The sequence below is a fragment of the Theobroma cacao genome, chromosome 5, assembly GCF_053813885.1.
Source record: "Theobroma cacao isolate CCN51 chromosome 5, ASM5381388v1, whole genome shotgun sequence".
Lineage (NCBI taxonomy): Eukaryota > Viridiplantae > Streptophyta > Magnoliopsida > Malvales > Malvaceae > Theobroma > Theobroma cacao.
Genome location: NC_142643.1, coordinates 36,616,790 through 36,632,715, shown reverse-complemented (window position 1 = coordinate 36,632,715; position 15,926 = coordinate 36,616,790). Strand labels below are relative to the sequence as shown.

The 15,926-nt window shown below is 37.1% G+C and overlaps 2 protein-coding genes across 3 annotated transcripts; one reads left to right on the top strand and one right to left on the bottom strand.

Moving 5' to 3' along the window:
* Nucleotides 1–728: 728 nt before the first annotated feature.
* On the top strand, nucleotides 729–5,104 carry LOC18599094 (DNA-binding bromodomain-containing protein). The gene is made up of 3 exons (XM_018121415.2): nucleotides 729–1,352; nucleotides 1,443–2,109; nucleotides 3,843–5,104. Exons 1-3 carry the CDS (start codon nucleotides 1,012–1,014, stop codon nucleotides 4,914–4,916), a joined length of 2,082 nt encoding a protein of 693 aa, XP_017976904.2. The 5' UTR covers nucleotides 729–1,011; the 3' UTR covers nucleotides 4,917–5,104.
* A 2,622-nt stretch (nucleotides 5,105–7,726) lies between these two features.
* Nucleotides 7,727–15,679, bottom strand: LOC18599092 (protein EMSY-LIKE 1-like). Of its 2 annotated transcripts, none has more exons than XM_018121416.2 (10): nucleotides 15,315–15,679; nucleotides 14,086–14,288; nucleotides 13,875–13,984; nucleotides 13,649–13,769; nucleotides 13,199–13,426; nucleotides 12,609–12,677; nucleotides 8,903–9,142; nucleotides 8,736–8,804; nucleotides 8,570–8,633; nucleotides 7,727–8,064 (listed from the first exon to the last, which is right to left on the bottom strand). In XM_018121416.2, exons 1-10 carry the CDS (start codon nucleotides 15,340–15,342, stop codon nucleotides 8,018–8,020), a joined length of 1,179 nt encoding a protein of 392 aa, XP_017976905.2. In that variant the 5' UTR covers nucleotides 15,343–15,679; the 3' UTR covers nucleotides 7,727–8,017. The 2 variants fall into 2 exon arrangements, with proteins under 2 accessions (XP_017976905.2, XP_007028972.3); XM_007028910.3 differs by having other exon boundaries at nucleotides 15,345–15,678.
* Between the last annotated feature and the right edge of the window lie 247 nt (nucleotides 15,680–15,926).

The window sequence follows — 15,926 nt, the reverse complement described above, 5'->3', positions numbered from 1 at the left end:
TGCTATAATAAGCCTATCATTAACCAACATCTATAGGTTATTACTGTTAATATGATTTGGTTAAAGAGGCGATTTACATTTTGTTTCATATATGTATATATATTATTGAATCAAACGCTCAAATTCAATCTAGTGTAATTACTTAACAGAGCCTATGAAATAGCTCGTCACCCAAGAAATTGGGCTGACTAACAAACCTTATTCTTTCCATATTGCCATAGCTCATCCCAATAGTCCAATTACGAGTATTTTCTTTTTATTTTCTTGGGTCGGGCCATTGCATAGATTAGTTCATAGACTACAAAAATCATTCAAAGCTTCTTGGGCTGAAATGCCAAGGGCCTAATTTTGCAATTTCATTTTTTCAAATAAAAGATTTTAGGACATTTCAACTATTTTGGATCAGATTAGTAATTAAGTAGTCCTAACATAAATTAAATTGGTCACTAAGGTCCTAATAAATTAAATTGGTCACTAAGGTCCTAACTGTTGGGTACCTAAACCAAGTTGAAACGAGATGGATGTCTAGAAGGGCAACCTCGTCACTGCAATAATAATCAAATAGAATTAAACGTGTTCCACCAACCACAATTCCAACAGATTGAATAAATACACAAATAAAGATCTTTTCTTACCATAAATTAATCAAGAAAAAATTTGAATAATTTAGATAAGAATTTGTTAAAAAAACTAAAAGGGCTAAAAAGTAATTTGACGGACAAAAGCAAAAGCAGGTCATCGTTGAACTAGTACAAAAGGCCGAGCCGAATTCCCATATAAAACCACACAAATACCTCGCACACAGAAGAAAATACGAAAAGAACAGAGATTAAGCCCTACTGCCCTAGCTATTCCTTCTTTATTTTTCTTTGAAATTCCAAAAGAACATAAACAAATCATAAAAAAGATAATTTTTTTTAAAAAAATTTATTATTCAGAAAAGGGATTATTATTATTATGGAACCGTGACCGTGACCGATACTATTATTATTATTTCTTCTATTTTTTTTCATGGCCAAACCCGACAACTTTCCCGAGAAACAAACATGGGGTACATGGGAGGAGCTCTTACTTGCCTGTGCCGTTCACCGTTACGGCACCGAGAGTTGGGACTCCGTTGCTATGGAACTCCAGAAACGTACTTCCACGCTCCGACACCTCTTCCTTACTCCTCTCTCTTGTCAGCAGAAGTTTCAAGAACTTAAACTCCGGTTCGCTGAAAACGACGCCGGAGGCGACGATGCTAAAACTACTAATAACATCACCACCGCCGTTCCTTGGCTCGATGAGCTCCGAAAACTCCGCGTTGCTGAACTCCGCCGCGAAGTCCAACAATATGACCTCTCCATCGTGTAAATAATTACAAAAATACCTTTTTAAAAAATTTTAAATTATTTCCTTTTTGGGGCAAAGTTCGAGAATTTTTTGGCTTTTTTTTACAGGTCGTTGCAATTGAAGGTGCAGAGATTGAAAGAAGAGAGAGAACAGAGCTTGGGAGATAACGGAAAAGAAACTGAAAAAACGGATCTGGAGAGAGAGGAGGAAAGCAATAAGAAGGAAGAAGAAAACGAACCGGAAAATCAAATCCAAAAACCGGTTCACGCCGGCGAAGAGTCGGACCGGGAGAATCGTTCGGTGAACGAGTCGAACTCTACAGATCCGAAGGATGAGAGTCCGGAAGCCGGACCGGAGGAGGCGAAGGTTGAACCGGTACCGGTCGAACCGGAAGGTGGTGAAACGGGTAAGGAGATGGAGAGCGAGAAGCCAGCGGGAGAGGATTCGTGCAACGGGAGCTGTGATAGCGTGGCGAAGGAATCGGCGGGGAACTCGGAACGAGGTGACCCGGGGACAGAACCTGGTGACTCGCCCGAGTCAGTAGCCGAGTCAAAGGGGGAAGAACCAAATAGAGAGAGCAGCGATGTACAGAGCTCGGCAAGCTTGTCCGGAAAGGAAAAGAAAAAGGCTGAACCGGACGAACCGGATAATGAGGAATTGGACCAATCTCCCGCCATCAAGGTTTCCATTGAATCTCAGCCGTTGGTTGAGTTCCTCGAGATCTTCCGGTCTCATAATCTCGGCTCCCTCTTTGAGCGCCGACTGGATGGCCAGGTAACACAAAATATTCTAATTTTTTGAAAAAAATTCGATTCAATTTTTTAAAATCAATTTATAATTACTTTTTTGTATTGAAAAAAAGAGATAAGGAGAAGGTTTTTATTGGGTGCTTTGCGGGTGAGGTACAGCAACACTATCAGTAGTGGTGGCCCAATCTGGGGTTGACGTGTCAGCACGATTAGGTTTGGTGACTTTTATGATAAATAGTTATCGGTCATGGAGAATTCTTCTATGATAGATCACAGATAAAGGGGAAATTGGTATTTTACAAAGTTTGGACCAGTTGATTTATCTAATGAGATCCTGGCAATTGAACCGCTGATCTGGCCGTATTAGAAATGTCTAATAGTTGTGTAAAATAATTGGTCTCTCTTCCTTGTTTTTTTAATTTTTTTTTTATTTTGGGTGGGTTTAGCTACATTTAAGTGTAGGGTAATTGCGTGCTGTCGATCATTTTGTGGCTGGAATTGACGAAAACTACCCTTTCATTTTGTTCCTGTAATTTTCTTAGTTATGAATATCATGTGCTGTGGTTGGGCCCATGCAGCCATGCTTGGAGATAAAGAGCAAATGAACCTTGTGGAATTAGGTTTTCAATGAAAAGATTCTCTTTCCTCTGATTTTGTCAGAAAGATAAATAGTAAAAACAATACTCGGTAGTAGAAGGAAAAAGGGCAATATCCAAAAAAGGAATCTGGTAGTACTAGCTACTACTACCACTACTAACTTGATATCATTGGCCAATAGCCTGTCCTCTCCTGTCTTTTTCTCGTCTCCCCTTTATTGTTCCCAATAAACAGGATTGTTGAATGTAGGCTTGGACTTTGGTGTTCTCGTGATTAGTATTATGAAATCTTGTTTTCATTCATCCTTTTTAAATCTGATTATGTGAATGTTTATAATTTGATTAATTATGTTACATCGGCAATTTGCATAGATAGAACATAGACTGCATAAATTTAGAGGTCATATTCACAAACTAGATTTTTGTGGCGTTGCCATATTGAGAAGGAAGAACAGCAGTGGATTGGGGTCCACGTGGTATCCTGATAAGGAGTTGTTAGTCGGTCCATTTTGCTGTGAGCAAGCAAAAGTTGTTTGGGGTAATGGGTTGAGTGAAAACACGAAATCCTTTTACGCATGCTAATCGGTGCAAGATCTATGGTGGGTATTAGGGGAGAATCTTGTCCAAGAAAGAAATTGGGAGAGGCCCTTTATTCCCATCTCCATCCCAAGTTTGGTCAGTCATCAGCTTTGACTAATAATAAATTCTGTTTTCAGTCTTCTGTGCTCTTTGTCGTTTCCCCTTTCTCTATATTTGTATACTATTTAAAAGGTGTTAAATAGATTTTATTACATCTTATTAACCTATTGACGTTAAGGTCCCTCACACGTAGTTTGCATCAATCTGACATGTACACATGTACATATACTTGTACGTCAGAAGAAGCAAAAGCATGTGTAAACCACCTGGGTTTAGTTTTTATTTTGTTGAATGGGAAAGGTAAGGATCAGGTAGACCTTTTAATTTTTAATCATAATGCTCTTCAAATAAAAACAAAAACATATGTGTTTTGTATTTGTATGCTATATGGGATCGACTGCTGTTTTTGATCTATGTGCTTCCATTAGTTGCAATTTCTTTAATTTGTCATTTTCTTGCCCCACATAATTGATGAATGCGACATGCAAATATCTTAGGCATGGCTAAGTTTTCAATCCTGCAGGAAACACCAGATTACCTGAACTTGGTTCGGCAACATCTTGACTTTGAGACTATTCGGACAAGGCTCGAAGAAGGCTGGTATTCAGGATGCAAAAGCAAGTTCTTTAGAGACTTACTGTTGCTTTTAAACAATGCCATTGTTTTCTTTGGCAAGAAGTCGTCAGAATACGCAGCTGCTGTTGAGCTTCGACCACTTGTTTCAAAGGAGATTGCTGTCCAGATTCCCAACACAAACTTGTTGCCCAAAGCACAATCCTACACGCTGCTTGAATCCCAGATGCCTATGAAACCAGAACCGGAACCAGCACTCTCCTTGTCAATGAAACCTAAATTATCAGTCCCATTGATCGCTTGTCGCAAACGGAGCTCAATTACTGCAAAAGCATCAACATCATCTTCTGGACAAGACAAAAAAAGGCAGCCAATAGCCACATTGATGAATGAGAAACCAGTTCTAGATTGGAAACAGCATGATAAATCGTCTGAGAAAGCCGAGGAAAGTCTTGTAACAAAGAAGAGAACAAGAGAAAGATCTGCCTCTGGTGCAAGAAAAGCAAGCAAAAATGTAAAGACTCGTAGTAACACAAGCACAAACAAAAATTCAGATGCCAATACCAATACTGCCATTTCAAGCAAAGGTGGGTCATCGAATGAGGATTCGGAATCCAAGGCTGAGAAGGAGAAGACCAACGCAAATATCAGTTCAAAGAAGCGAAGTGCGGCAAACTTCCTGAATAGAATGAGAAGGAGCTCTTCATCCAATAATGGGCCATTAATAGAGACGCTGAAGGGTGTGATTAGCTCCGATAATGGTAAAGGAGATGGAGGTGAGCAGAAGAAAAACAGCAATAGTAAAGGTGATCAACGTAAGGATCAAATATCAACTCCACGGACACGTTCCGGTGGAAAAAGAGCAAAAGAGATGGGAAGCCCAGCAAAGAGGAGTACAGGACGACCACCGAAGAGAGCAGCAGCACCATCTCCTGCTACTCCGTCAGTTCCTGCTAAACGGGGAAGAGAAGTTGTTGAGAACGAATTGGGTAGTGGACATGCAAAGAAGCGATCGAGAAAGTGAAATGGATAATTCCTGTATCCTTTTCTTTTTTTGGGTATTTTTGTAAGATGGTTCAGCCCCATATAGCTAATTGTGTTAGGCGGTTAAATTATATTTTGTTCTATCAAATATATGTTGCTCCATCGGGGTTGAGAATGTCTAGCAACATGGCAACTAATCATACGAAAACCAATTTCTTTTGACTTGTACGATTTGGCCAAATCTTTGACAGTCTGTTTGCAATAGACTCGATGCATATACAATACTCGAGCATAAGTCTACTTTACTCGGTAATTTGTTACCTTCTCCTCCCTTGAGCTTCAATTTCCCCTAGTCCTGGACAAGCTTTGCAATGGAAATTCACAGCAGTTCGTACAATAAAGCACGACATTTTCATCAACCACTGGGCTGAAGTCGCTGCAATGGGTGGAATGGGTCCATGCGTGCCTCTGGGCTCTAGGATTAAACCATGACATGGGAACATTGGGATCATCGTCCATTGAAGGCTTCAATGTTATTCTTGGGATGGGCCTAAGGCCTAACCCAGAGGGCAAGATGAGCATAAAAAGTTCATACTGTTTTTTAAGAGAAATTTGATAATTCTGACAGGTAGTCCTCCATGAGAGATTTTGGATGGTAAAAAACGTACCGTAAATCCCTTTTATTAAAGAGGAAAGTGAGTGAATAGAAGCAAGCATTCCTTGTCAAAATGGCTTTGAGGAAATCCAAAACTTTAGCAACACTCATTATGATTTGGCAACATCATTCCTCCTAAATTTATCATTCTTCTTTTACCTCCTTAAAATAATCATTCAGACATTCACCAATCCTCCTATAATTCGACCCTTTTTCTCTCCTAACTTGACAACCTCAATTTCTGCTACACTTTCCCCCAATACCCTCCATTTTCCCCTTCTCCATAACCCCATTTCAGGACGAATAGAAATTCAATTGAACCAGCCAACAATCTTTAAATCCAGTGGCATAACGCTCATTGTGAGAATGTTAACATGGTAGTATCACCAATAAAATCAATGGTAAATACTGGGTAAAAGCAAATTACCCTTGACATTTGAGGATGTGGACAGATCTTAAAGATCTTTTTTTGTTGCTATGCACAAACGGGTTCCTCAATGATTGGTTGCTAATCTTATTCTCTTGGAGGTCCGGTTGCGTTGATCAACTTTTTATTATTTTTATCTTTTAACGCCTTGGTGGGTGGTTCGTCGTTGGGATCTTTGTGTTTATGAAAGTTTTTTTGTTTGATTTTGATTGGTGATCACTGGATTTATGTGCTTAGGCTGAACTTTCAGGTTCTTTGAATTATTTATGCAGTTCTTGTACTGATGATTTTTTTTAATCTTATATTTTTTGTGATGATCATTGATGGGTGTGCCTGATTGGAGTTTCTGGATTCTTGGTATTGTTTATTTGGAGTTTTGATGCTTTATATATGTGTCTGTTTATCCGTTTCTTAACTTTCTTTTCCTTTGCTTGCTTCCTGATAATTTGAGCCACAGATGATTGATCTTGTGATTCACGAGTATTTGTTGATTTCGTTGTCAATAAGGGAGTGATATAATGGACGTCAATGTTCTATTTTAGCAGGTTGAGTTGAATTTTAATTTTGGCTGTTTCAGCAAATTTGACCAGGTTCATATCCTCATCTCTTATCTGCTGTTATTTGCCTAGTTTACATCACAACGAGATCTAATCTATAGGGCATAATAGAATTTGCGGAACAATTTATACAGGAATTCCATGTTAGATGGGTGATGATCTCTCCATGATTGACAGATTTGTTTTTTCTTATGTAGTAAGACCAGTGGTTTCCTAAGGCTAACATTAGATGGGTGATGAACTCAAGCTGGACAGATTGTTGAGGTATGTACTTGTCCTTAACACCAGCAATGACTTGGTTCAAAGATTTTTCTACCGAAGAATAGTAGTTACTGAAAGCTTTGAGTTTTCTTGAGATTGCATTTTGGTGCTATATCATTTGCAGGCAGAATATATGTTCTTGATTAGCAGTGCCGCCCCCAAATCAGTTAATACCAGTATAGAAAAAGTTAAGCTCTTAGATGTGAGCAGCTGTCTTGTTAACAGGAGTTGGCTTTTGAATTGCTTGCTTTCCAGCATTGTAACTTACCTTCTGTGGTTTAGTTGTAAGGCTGTCTTCTTTGTGAGAATCTTCCCACCTTTCTTTTAATTATTCATGGCAATTTAAGTAGGACCTTTTTGTATGAAATTCTAGCTTAATGTGAGATTAGGTAGTGGCTGTCCTTTTAGAGAAACCATCTAGCCATTAATGTCCCTTGAATCTGAAACTCTTGATGAGGGTTTATGAGTGTAGAAACTTCCAACTGTTGTAAACAAGCTGAAGATTGCAAATCAACAATGTTAAAACCAATCCAATTGATAGAAGCACCTAAGGGAGTGGCAAAAGTTAAGTCCTATCTTTGGGATCTCCTGTTTCTATCTGTTTGCTGTGAACAGGCCAATTCTGTCACCACCTCCTTAAAATTTACAAGCAGTCTGGAAAGCATACTAGGACTGTCCTCTGCCACTTCAAACCCAAACCTATACTTACTATCATGTCATGTGTCTACTGATGGTGATTTAATTGGAGTTAAATTGAAAGATTCATTCACAAGAAATATCACAATACATTTTGTTGCAAATGCAATTTTTAAAGTCACTGAATCCTGTGTATTCCAGTTCTCATTATGCTGTGGCGTGCAGCATTAGCATATGTTGCGAAAAGATGGTGGAAAGCTTGGTTGCAACCAATAACACGGATTTCACATGCTATGCACAACAGACTACAGCCATTTAGCCTAAAATATCAAAATTTTTACATTGAAGACTGCCATGGGTAATTTTACATTCCAGTCCAAGTTCTCAACCTACACTGTCATCCGAAAGATGAGGGAAAGCAGCTATCTTCCAAGGACATTAAGTTAAAGCACTGATCCTCGTACAAGATTCTGGCAAACTTCTTTATCCAATGAGGACCAGATGCAGATTCCAGAAGGAAAAATAAAAATCAAAGAAATAGGAAATAAAAAATCCAACTAGTCAATCTCTGATGGTGTCCACAATACCATTGGTTGTCTGCATCCTTACAGCCGCTCCATGGGTTGCCCACGCGAGAAGGGTTGTTCTCCATCTGACAATTAATAAGAGAAACAAAAGAATTAGGCTCACCGGTGTACGCTAATTCAGAAAAAGCTTAACCTTGCGTACAGCATTGTTGAAATGCCATAATTTGTAAAGCAAAAACTTGGTTCATTTAATAACAGCCCACCATACACTGTCTATGCACTCTGGATCAAGACCAATTTGTACTATTACAGCAGTAATCTAATACAACCTCTGTGTCACTTACATGTTGGAAAAAATAAAAAAAATAAAAAATAAATACAACATGGGCTGAGTAAATAGATTTTATTTCTGCCTTGATCCATTCAAAACAATGTTCCAGATGGTTTTAATAGAAGAAAATCACCTTATGTTACATGTTTGAAAAAAGGAAAAAAAATTATGCAACTAGCTTCTTCAACAAATTGAATGGAATAAAAACTAATTCTAATCAGTACTAATACAAGTGCTGGGCTATCTGCAATATGCAGAAATGAATGCAAAAGATCACTATGTACACATATATTTATTACCACTTTCCCCATCCGATGCATCGGCAAGCCTCGCAATAGCATCAATGAGAGCTTGTTCATGTTCCTGCATTACATATGCATTAAATATATTGATTAGGCGGCTTGCAGTACTAAGCAATGAAAAGAAAGCTATATCCAGGTGGGTATGAATCGATAATAATCTTACTTTTAACTTTTTCTTCGCCTTCTCAAGCTCAAGAGGATCAGGTTGACTTGTATCAAAAACCCTCTCCACCTGTTGATGGGATCAAAATAAGAATTAGCCAACAACTTAAAATGTGTATCTCAATTTGACATGTAATAACATCAGTTGAGATGGTTCTCCATAAATACCTCCTTTACTAGTGTCTCTGTGTTAAGCAACTCAATATCATCAGACACTTTCTTTACAATACCATTCTGTGATGGCAAAAATTCTTTTCTGAATTGGCCCTTCACTGAACCTCGACCTCTTCCAGGACCTGGAGCAGAAGCACCACGGCTGAAGGATTTCTTAGCTACATGAAAACCAGGGCCCCCTCGATATGATATGCCTGGGTCCTCACCATCCCATCTGATATCGTCTGGAGAAATCTGTAATCATTAGGAGATCAATATAGTTCTCAATAAAATGTTGACAAAAAACTCTTTGCTGGTAAGAAACATTCCACTTTGATGAAGCAGCAAAACAATTGGCAGGCTAAGATAATTAAAATCAGCTCTTTCAATGCAAGAAAGCAAACAAATAAATATGCCAACATGCTCCTATTCCCCACCCTACTGTTCTTTCAAACACCCTAGGAACCACAGTCAAAGCGATATGGTAATTTTTGAAAAATTAGGATACAACACAGTAATAAAATATAAATTTAATACATATAATTGATATATGTGTATAATTTAATTAATTTTTCATTAAAATTTATTATTTTATATATCTTTATTAGTTTTAATCTAAATATAGACTATGCATTAAAATCTTTCAAAATATATAAAAAACTAATTAGATAGCATTTTGTTCCAACAAATAATTATATTATCATGCATATGAAACAATTAATTGTATTAGATATACTTTAAATTTATTTGGCCCAATTGTTTTATAGGTTTAAAATTTTAACTCAATAAGTTTTGAATCTTCCAACCAGAGGTCCATTTAAGCCAACTCAATTTAATACTTGAGCCCTAACTATATTAACCCATTTTCTTTATCCTTTTCACCAATGCAGCATCTGGTTTTGGAAGTGCAGCTGTAGCATCTCCTTCTACTAACCAACTTTTCCAATGGTTATAATTTTTGTGACTTCTCCAACGGTTCATTCTTGCTTGCTTTGTGCTCAAGCAGTGTGAATCTAAGCATGTGTACGACATTGAAAAGTTGGTTTGAAGATTATGTGATTGATGGGGTGGAAGAAGATGCAGCGGCTGCACTACCAAAACTAGATGTTGCATTGGTGAAGGAGAAAATGGGTTAATATAGTTAGGGCTCAAGTATAAAATTGGGCTGGCTTAAATGAGCTTTTGATTGGAAAATTTAAAACCTATTGAGTTAGAATTTTAAGTTTAAACAACAATTGAGCCAAATAAAATTTAAAGTATATCTAATAAGATTTTAATAAAGGAGACTGCTCAAAAATCTAATAAGATTTTAATGCTCATAAACCAGATGGCATATCCCGTATCATCATGCACGTGTCCCATGTCTGTCTGTGCTTCCTAGTCAAAGACAAAGACTGGAACAGCACTGCTCATAAATCTCCTAATAGACAAGTTCAATCACCTTGGCAACTGGATTAGGAATTGAGCTAGTAGAACATTTTAAGACTCCAGTTCATAACCATGAAGAAAATGGCTTCCAGATGTCATTTTCCAATGTTTGGATGGTAGAATATAAATTGGTCAACAGAAGTTAGCTTGCTGGTGCAAAGAAAAAGCAACAAAAAACACACACAAAAAAATATCCTCTGTTTTTTTGAAAGGGGAAGACAATTTCCAAAACACATGAAAGGCCTTTTCCCTTCCCAAGAATCTTCACCACACAAACCCCTAACTAAAGACTACCCAAACCCAAGAGCCAGTAAAATCCCCTTCCTATCCGATCTCCCTTTCTCCCTCAAACCTCAATCCACTGTCATTTCTCACTCTCAAGCGACTCCCTCTCCCCACAGAACTTGCCACCACTAACAACAGCTCTTGTTCCTTAGGCCTTGCCCTCTTTCTTGTTAAACCAAACTCCATCTCTCTACTCTAGATCAGCCATTAACACCCCGAAATCTTCATGGATTTCAAACTTTTTAAGTTGTTATAACAAAGTCACATAAAATACGAAATCTAAGAATTTCCTTTGAGATCATTGAGGCTGTTGCATTTTTTTTATTTAATTGAATTTGGAGTAATGGGTTTCTATGATGATTTGATTTGTGGTTTGCCTTAGCTCAAATATGAGTGCATAAATAATGAAATTTTCTAGTTTAATTTCCATTGAAAGAAAGACCATATATAATTTTGTTATCTTTTAAGAAATTTATATTTTGCAAATTTTGATAATCTTGATGAAAATTTTTCCAAATCTTCATTGTATTCCAACCACCAGAATATATTTTCATAATGACATCCAAACACCAGTAAACATTCTTTTTTCAGGGAAGTTATTTTCAACAGAAAAAATCTTCCTTCAGCAAGTAATTTTCTAATTACAAAAAGGAGCCAGTAAACATGGTTATTGCTTCTAAAACTCTACTAAGTTACCAGGTAACCCCTGCCACTCATTCTGCTGCCAAGTTTCGATATGTTGTGTACTACCAACTAATGTGCCTGGTATCAGAAAATCTGCCAAATATTACACTAATATTTATTGGCCATATCAATCCACTAAACATTTGTCTTGTTTTCATCTTAGCATTTGGAAGAAGTAAGCCATATTGTCATATCTGTATCAAGGAACCTTTTTACTGAACTTTAATACCTTCATACTTATGGATTATTTACTTTCAATATCCCTAATTGGAAGGATGAAAGAATTCATGGTCGTTATTCCAACTAATAGTAGCCACTCAACATCAAAACCAACTACAATATTGACAATTGGATTTGTCATTCTCAGGCTTATATCTGTACATTATCTCTATATTTGGATTGGTTGTCATGTCTAAGAAAGTATGTTGGGTGTGAAACAACTGCACAAGATCTATCCAATCAAAGAGACCAATGAATGCTGCCACAGAAAGGACACAGGATACCTGATTTCATAAATATGTCTATATGGTTTCTGGTATTACATAGGTTATGGGAAATCAAGGTAATGAAAGAACTTAATATGAAAAGAAAAGATATAAAGAATTTGAGAAAATATAACAACTAAAGAAATGGAGCACCAGGCATTGATGCATCAGGAAAGGCAACCATACTATACAAATCATAGGTATCTATAATGGCTCACTTTCTCGCAAGTTAAGAGGATAAGCAAAACTAACAAGGAAACTACTTATCAAATGCATAAACAACCAAGACTGCCAGAAAAATAACACCAGATTCCTAGGATCTCCTAGAATATAAAGTTAAATACGTTATAAGAATATCTAATTGCACAGTAATTGCATAAAAATTATCATCCTTCCCGTGAACATAAAGATTCCCATATCGTTAAACTAAAGATTCACACCAAGAACCAATTGCAACTGCTTTTACGGACCCCCATTCCCTTTTTAATGGTTACAATCAAAAGAACAATTTTTGAGGGATCTCTTTATGTCAGTCTCATATTTTCCCACTTCCAAAAAGACCTTTATTAGATTGAGAGAGTAGGACATTATAACTCTTTCAAATTTCTTCCCTGAAACCAACAAACCTCAGCTAAGCCAAAGCCCAGCAAACTTCCAAATTCAGAAGAGATTTGTGGAGATATAAAAATCCTATAATAATGAATTTTACTTTTCCTGTAATAAGCATCACTAACTATGCAAACTATATTTTTCAATACATTCTAACATTGTTGCTGCACAAAATAATGACTAGCAGGCACAAATGATTCAGTTCATGCTAAAAAATCATATCCACTTACCTCTTTGAGATCAACCCATTCCCAGGTCTCATTTGCTGTATTTATATCATAAACCAGAGCATGTCGTCCCTGTAAAAAAATAATAATAAATATAAAACATACTGATGATGGCTTAACAATTCACAGAATATTAAAATTAGTTCTAAAAGGCATTTTACTACTGTTAGCAGGTGCTCAAACTTTGAGGCATAAAGCACAAGCCTTTTGAACAATCATTATGATTATATGGGTACCTTTAATATCTAACAAAAATATTTTTCCTAAGGTACAGTGAATTAAAAAAATAAGTCTTTACTTGGTCACAGCTGATATTATTGACAGATCGCATATAAATTAGCAAATAGAGACAAATAACATGGTTCCACCATTGGGAAATGGAAAAGAAGTGTTGTATAAATCTTTTGACTCACAAGTCAAGTACCCAAATAAACAGGTCCAGAAAGTGCACCAGTGACAAAGCCTTAGGTTGTCATGCATATGCTTTCAAAGTTATATATTGTTAAGACTTACAGCATCACCAAAACAAGTACTGCGTTAAGATAAGTCTCAGAGTGAGACACAGAAAATTTCCTTATATGCCTTTAACATACCTCAGAGGGATTGTAATCAGTTATTACAGCTTCATAGAAATTGTTGTCTTCAGGCCATCTTGTCCACACTTTCCTTCCAATTAAGGGTTCAAATGTTGCTCCTTCAGCAGGTTCATTTGCCAAAAGGCAGCCAACAGAACCACGGTTATTGAATTGCCTATTTCCAGCAGAGACTGTAGAAGAAAAATGCATGGCCTTTGCAGAGGATAAGCCAGGCAATGACTGACCCTGTTAGGGTAAAACGTGAGTAAAACAAAACAAGGTAGATGGAGGCCAATGTACTCTTCTGCATTTCTATCATGAAAATAAGAACATTGCTTCCAGCGTTTGGCCCCTAACTTCTAAAGCAGTTTGCTAATTTGCATTCAAAGAAGAAAGCAGCATGCACAGAACTACTAATATGAGAGGTTTTAAAACCTGTGGTTGCACAGCAATGGCAAGAGAAGTTACCGATTGAGATGTCTTCTGTTTCTTGCGGGATGCTGAAACAGTTGGACTAGGTAAAAGACTGTGAACAGGCTGAGATGCACTAAGTCTTGCAGCCTGGTTCCCACCAGCTTGTCTCCAGTCCCTGCAAGCATTGCCCACATATAACCCATTAAAAGAAGAAGATACAAAACCCATTGAATCAATTACTGTCCCCTAATAGTGAGAACATTTAATGACGCATTCAGACCTTATTCTTCTGATGATATCATCAGAATTAACTTTGGTCAGAAGTTCTCTATGCTCATCATCTGACACCCTCAGTTCTTTCCTAAGTTCTGTTATCAAGCCTTCCTTTTCCTGAATATGCAGCATATGACAGAGCATGCAAACCCGATCAGCTTGAAATAAATTGGAAAGCTTATTAAAAACAAGAAGTACAAATACAGAAAAGTAAATACCCATGTAATTGCATCGGATTGAGCTTTAAAGGCACGCAGGACAGAACAGTAAGCTTCTTGCTCAAGTTGATGTATTTGGGCCTCCATGTCAAAGTGCATCCTAGAATATGAGGCAGAACCTACGATAGATCTTCCATTGCCAGCAATATTACCCCTTCTTGAAACTCTAGTTTGATGTGATGGAGGCAGATCATCATCAGTACCTGTAGTCATTTCAGATAAAACCATGGATGATCATGCTGGATAGAGTATCCAACGACATTAACTAGTCATCTGATGCTCTTGCTTGAAAGGTTTACTAGTATTAATCTCTTTGATAGGTACCAAATTTATTAGGGGGTAAAAGAACAGTTATACAGGAAGTGTAATGTTACAAATGCACATAAAGGAGAAGAAAATAACCGATCTACCAGGAATCTTCTTGCATACTATCATAAAAGGTAATCAATTTATGCATATAAACACGAACCCAAGTTTAACTAGGTCTTTGCATGTCGCAAAGTAGAAAGTTAGAGGGAATAGATACAATATGGTTAAACTAGAAAAAAGAGAAACGTGAAGATACTGCATTGACTATAACTGGTCTAGTAAGCAACCAAAATCGAAGATCAAAATTCCAAATCCAGGTGGACAATTTAAACAATAATAATTCACAAAGGAAAATCTTTTGAAACAATTAGAAGAAAATAAAATAGTTTATTGCCAGGACGAATGAACTTTAACTACCAAATGCATTCTTCTAACAACAATAGCTATTTGTTTATTCTCAAGTGTCAACTAACCAAAAATCTAGTAAACTATGAACTAGAAGAAAGGAAAGAAAAGAAAACCATTTTATCGACCAGATAAAAACAAGTTCCTTTTCATCATGGATTTCTTTACATTCGAATCCAGGTTAGAATTCAAAATAAAACAAGCAAGTTACACCTAAAAGTTGAACACCAATCAAAACCTTTGGAAAGCAAAAGCCAAAGAAAACCACATAACACCATTACCCAAATCAAAGTTATCAAAATTGTAATGATCTCAATTAAACCCTAAACCCTCATATCTCACCTTACACCCCCCCCCCCCCCCCCCCCCAAAAAAAAAAAAAAACCCAATGCACCCATTATCCAATTTCCAAATACAAACAAAACCCCACAACCCCAAACCCAAAAAAAAAAAAAAAACCCAGACACACCCACATTGTTTAATGCAAAAATATGACATTAATTAATGCAACATACCACTACTATCGCAAACTTCATAGTCCATACCAAGAAAAAAGAAAAACAAGGCCGAAAAAGATCTTTCTTTGTCGAAGAAGAACACAAGCGGAAACCCTAACAAGAAGTTGCCCCGAGATAGAGATTAAAGGAAGAAGCTGCTGACAAATATGCTCCAATGCAATACAGACCCAAGTTAAAGTAGCTAGATTTAGAGAGAACGATGGAAGCCTTTTTTCCTCTGTTGTTTTGAAAGAGATTTGATTGGTTTTGTGGAGACAGACGAAAGACAGAGAGAGATCTGTTAACTGGGAAAAGAGAGAGAAGAGGAGGGACTTTTGGACTTAAAACTACTTACGGCTTGGCTCTTCATGGAGATTTATGTTTGCTGTCGTGTTCTTTTTCCATTTTTATTGTTAAGGTTGGCTTTTGGTTTCGGTAAGTTCGGGTCCAGTTCGGACAAGCTTTGGTCCAAAATGTTTGTATTATTGTGTTGTCTTTGGGCTCATAAAGGGCTCAAATCTGTTTGGCAATATTGCTGATTAGGCCTTTTGGGCTATAATTCTTTTTTCTTTTATCTTTTTTTGAGCTCCAATACTTAGTATTGAATGTGGAGCACTTGCTTGCTTGATG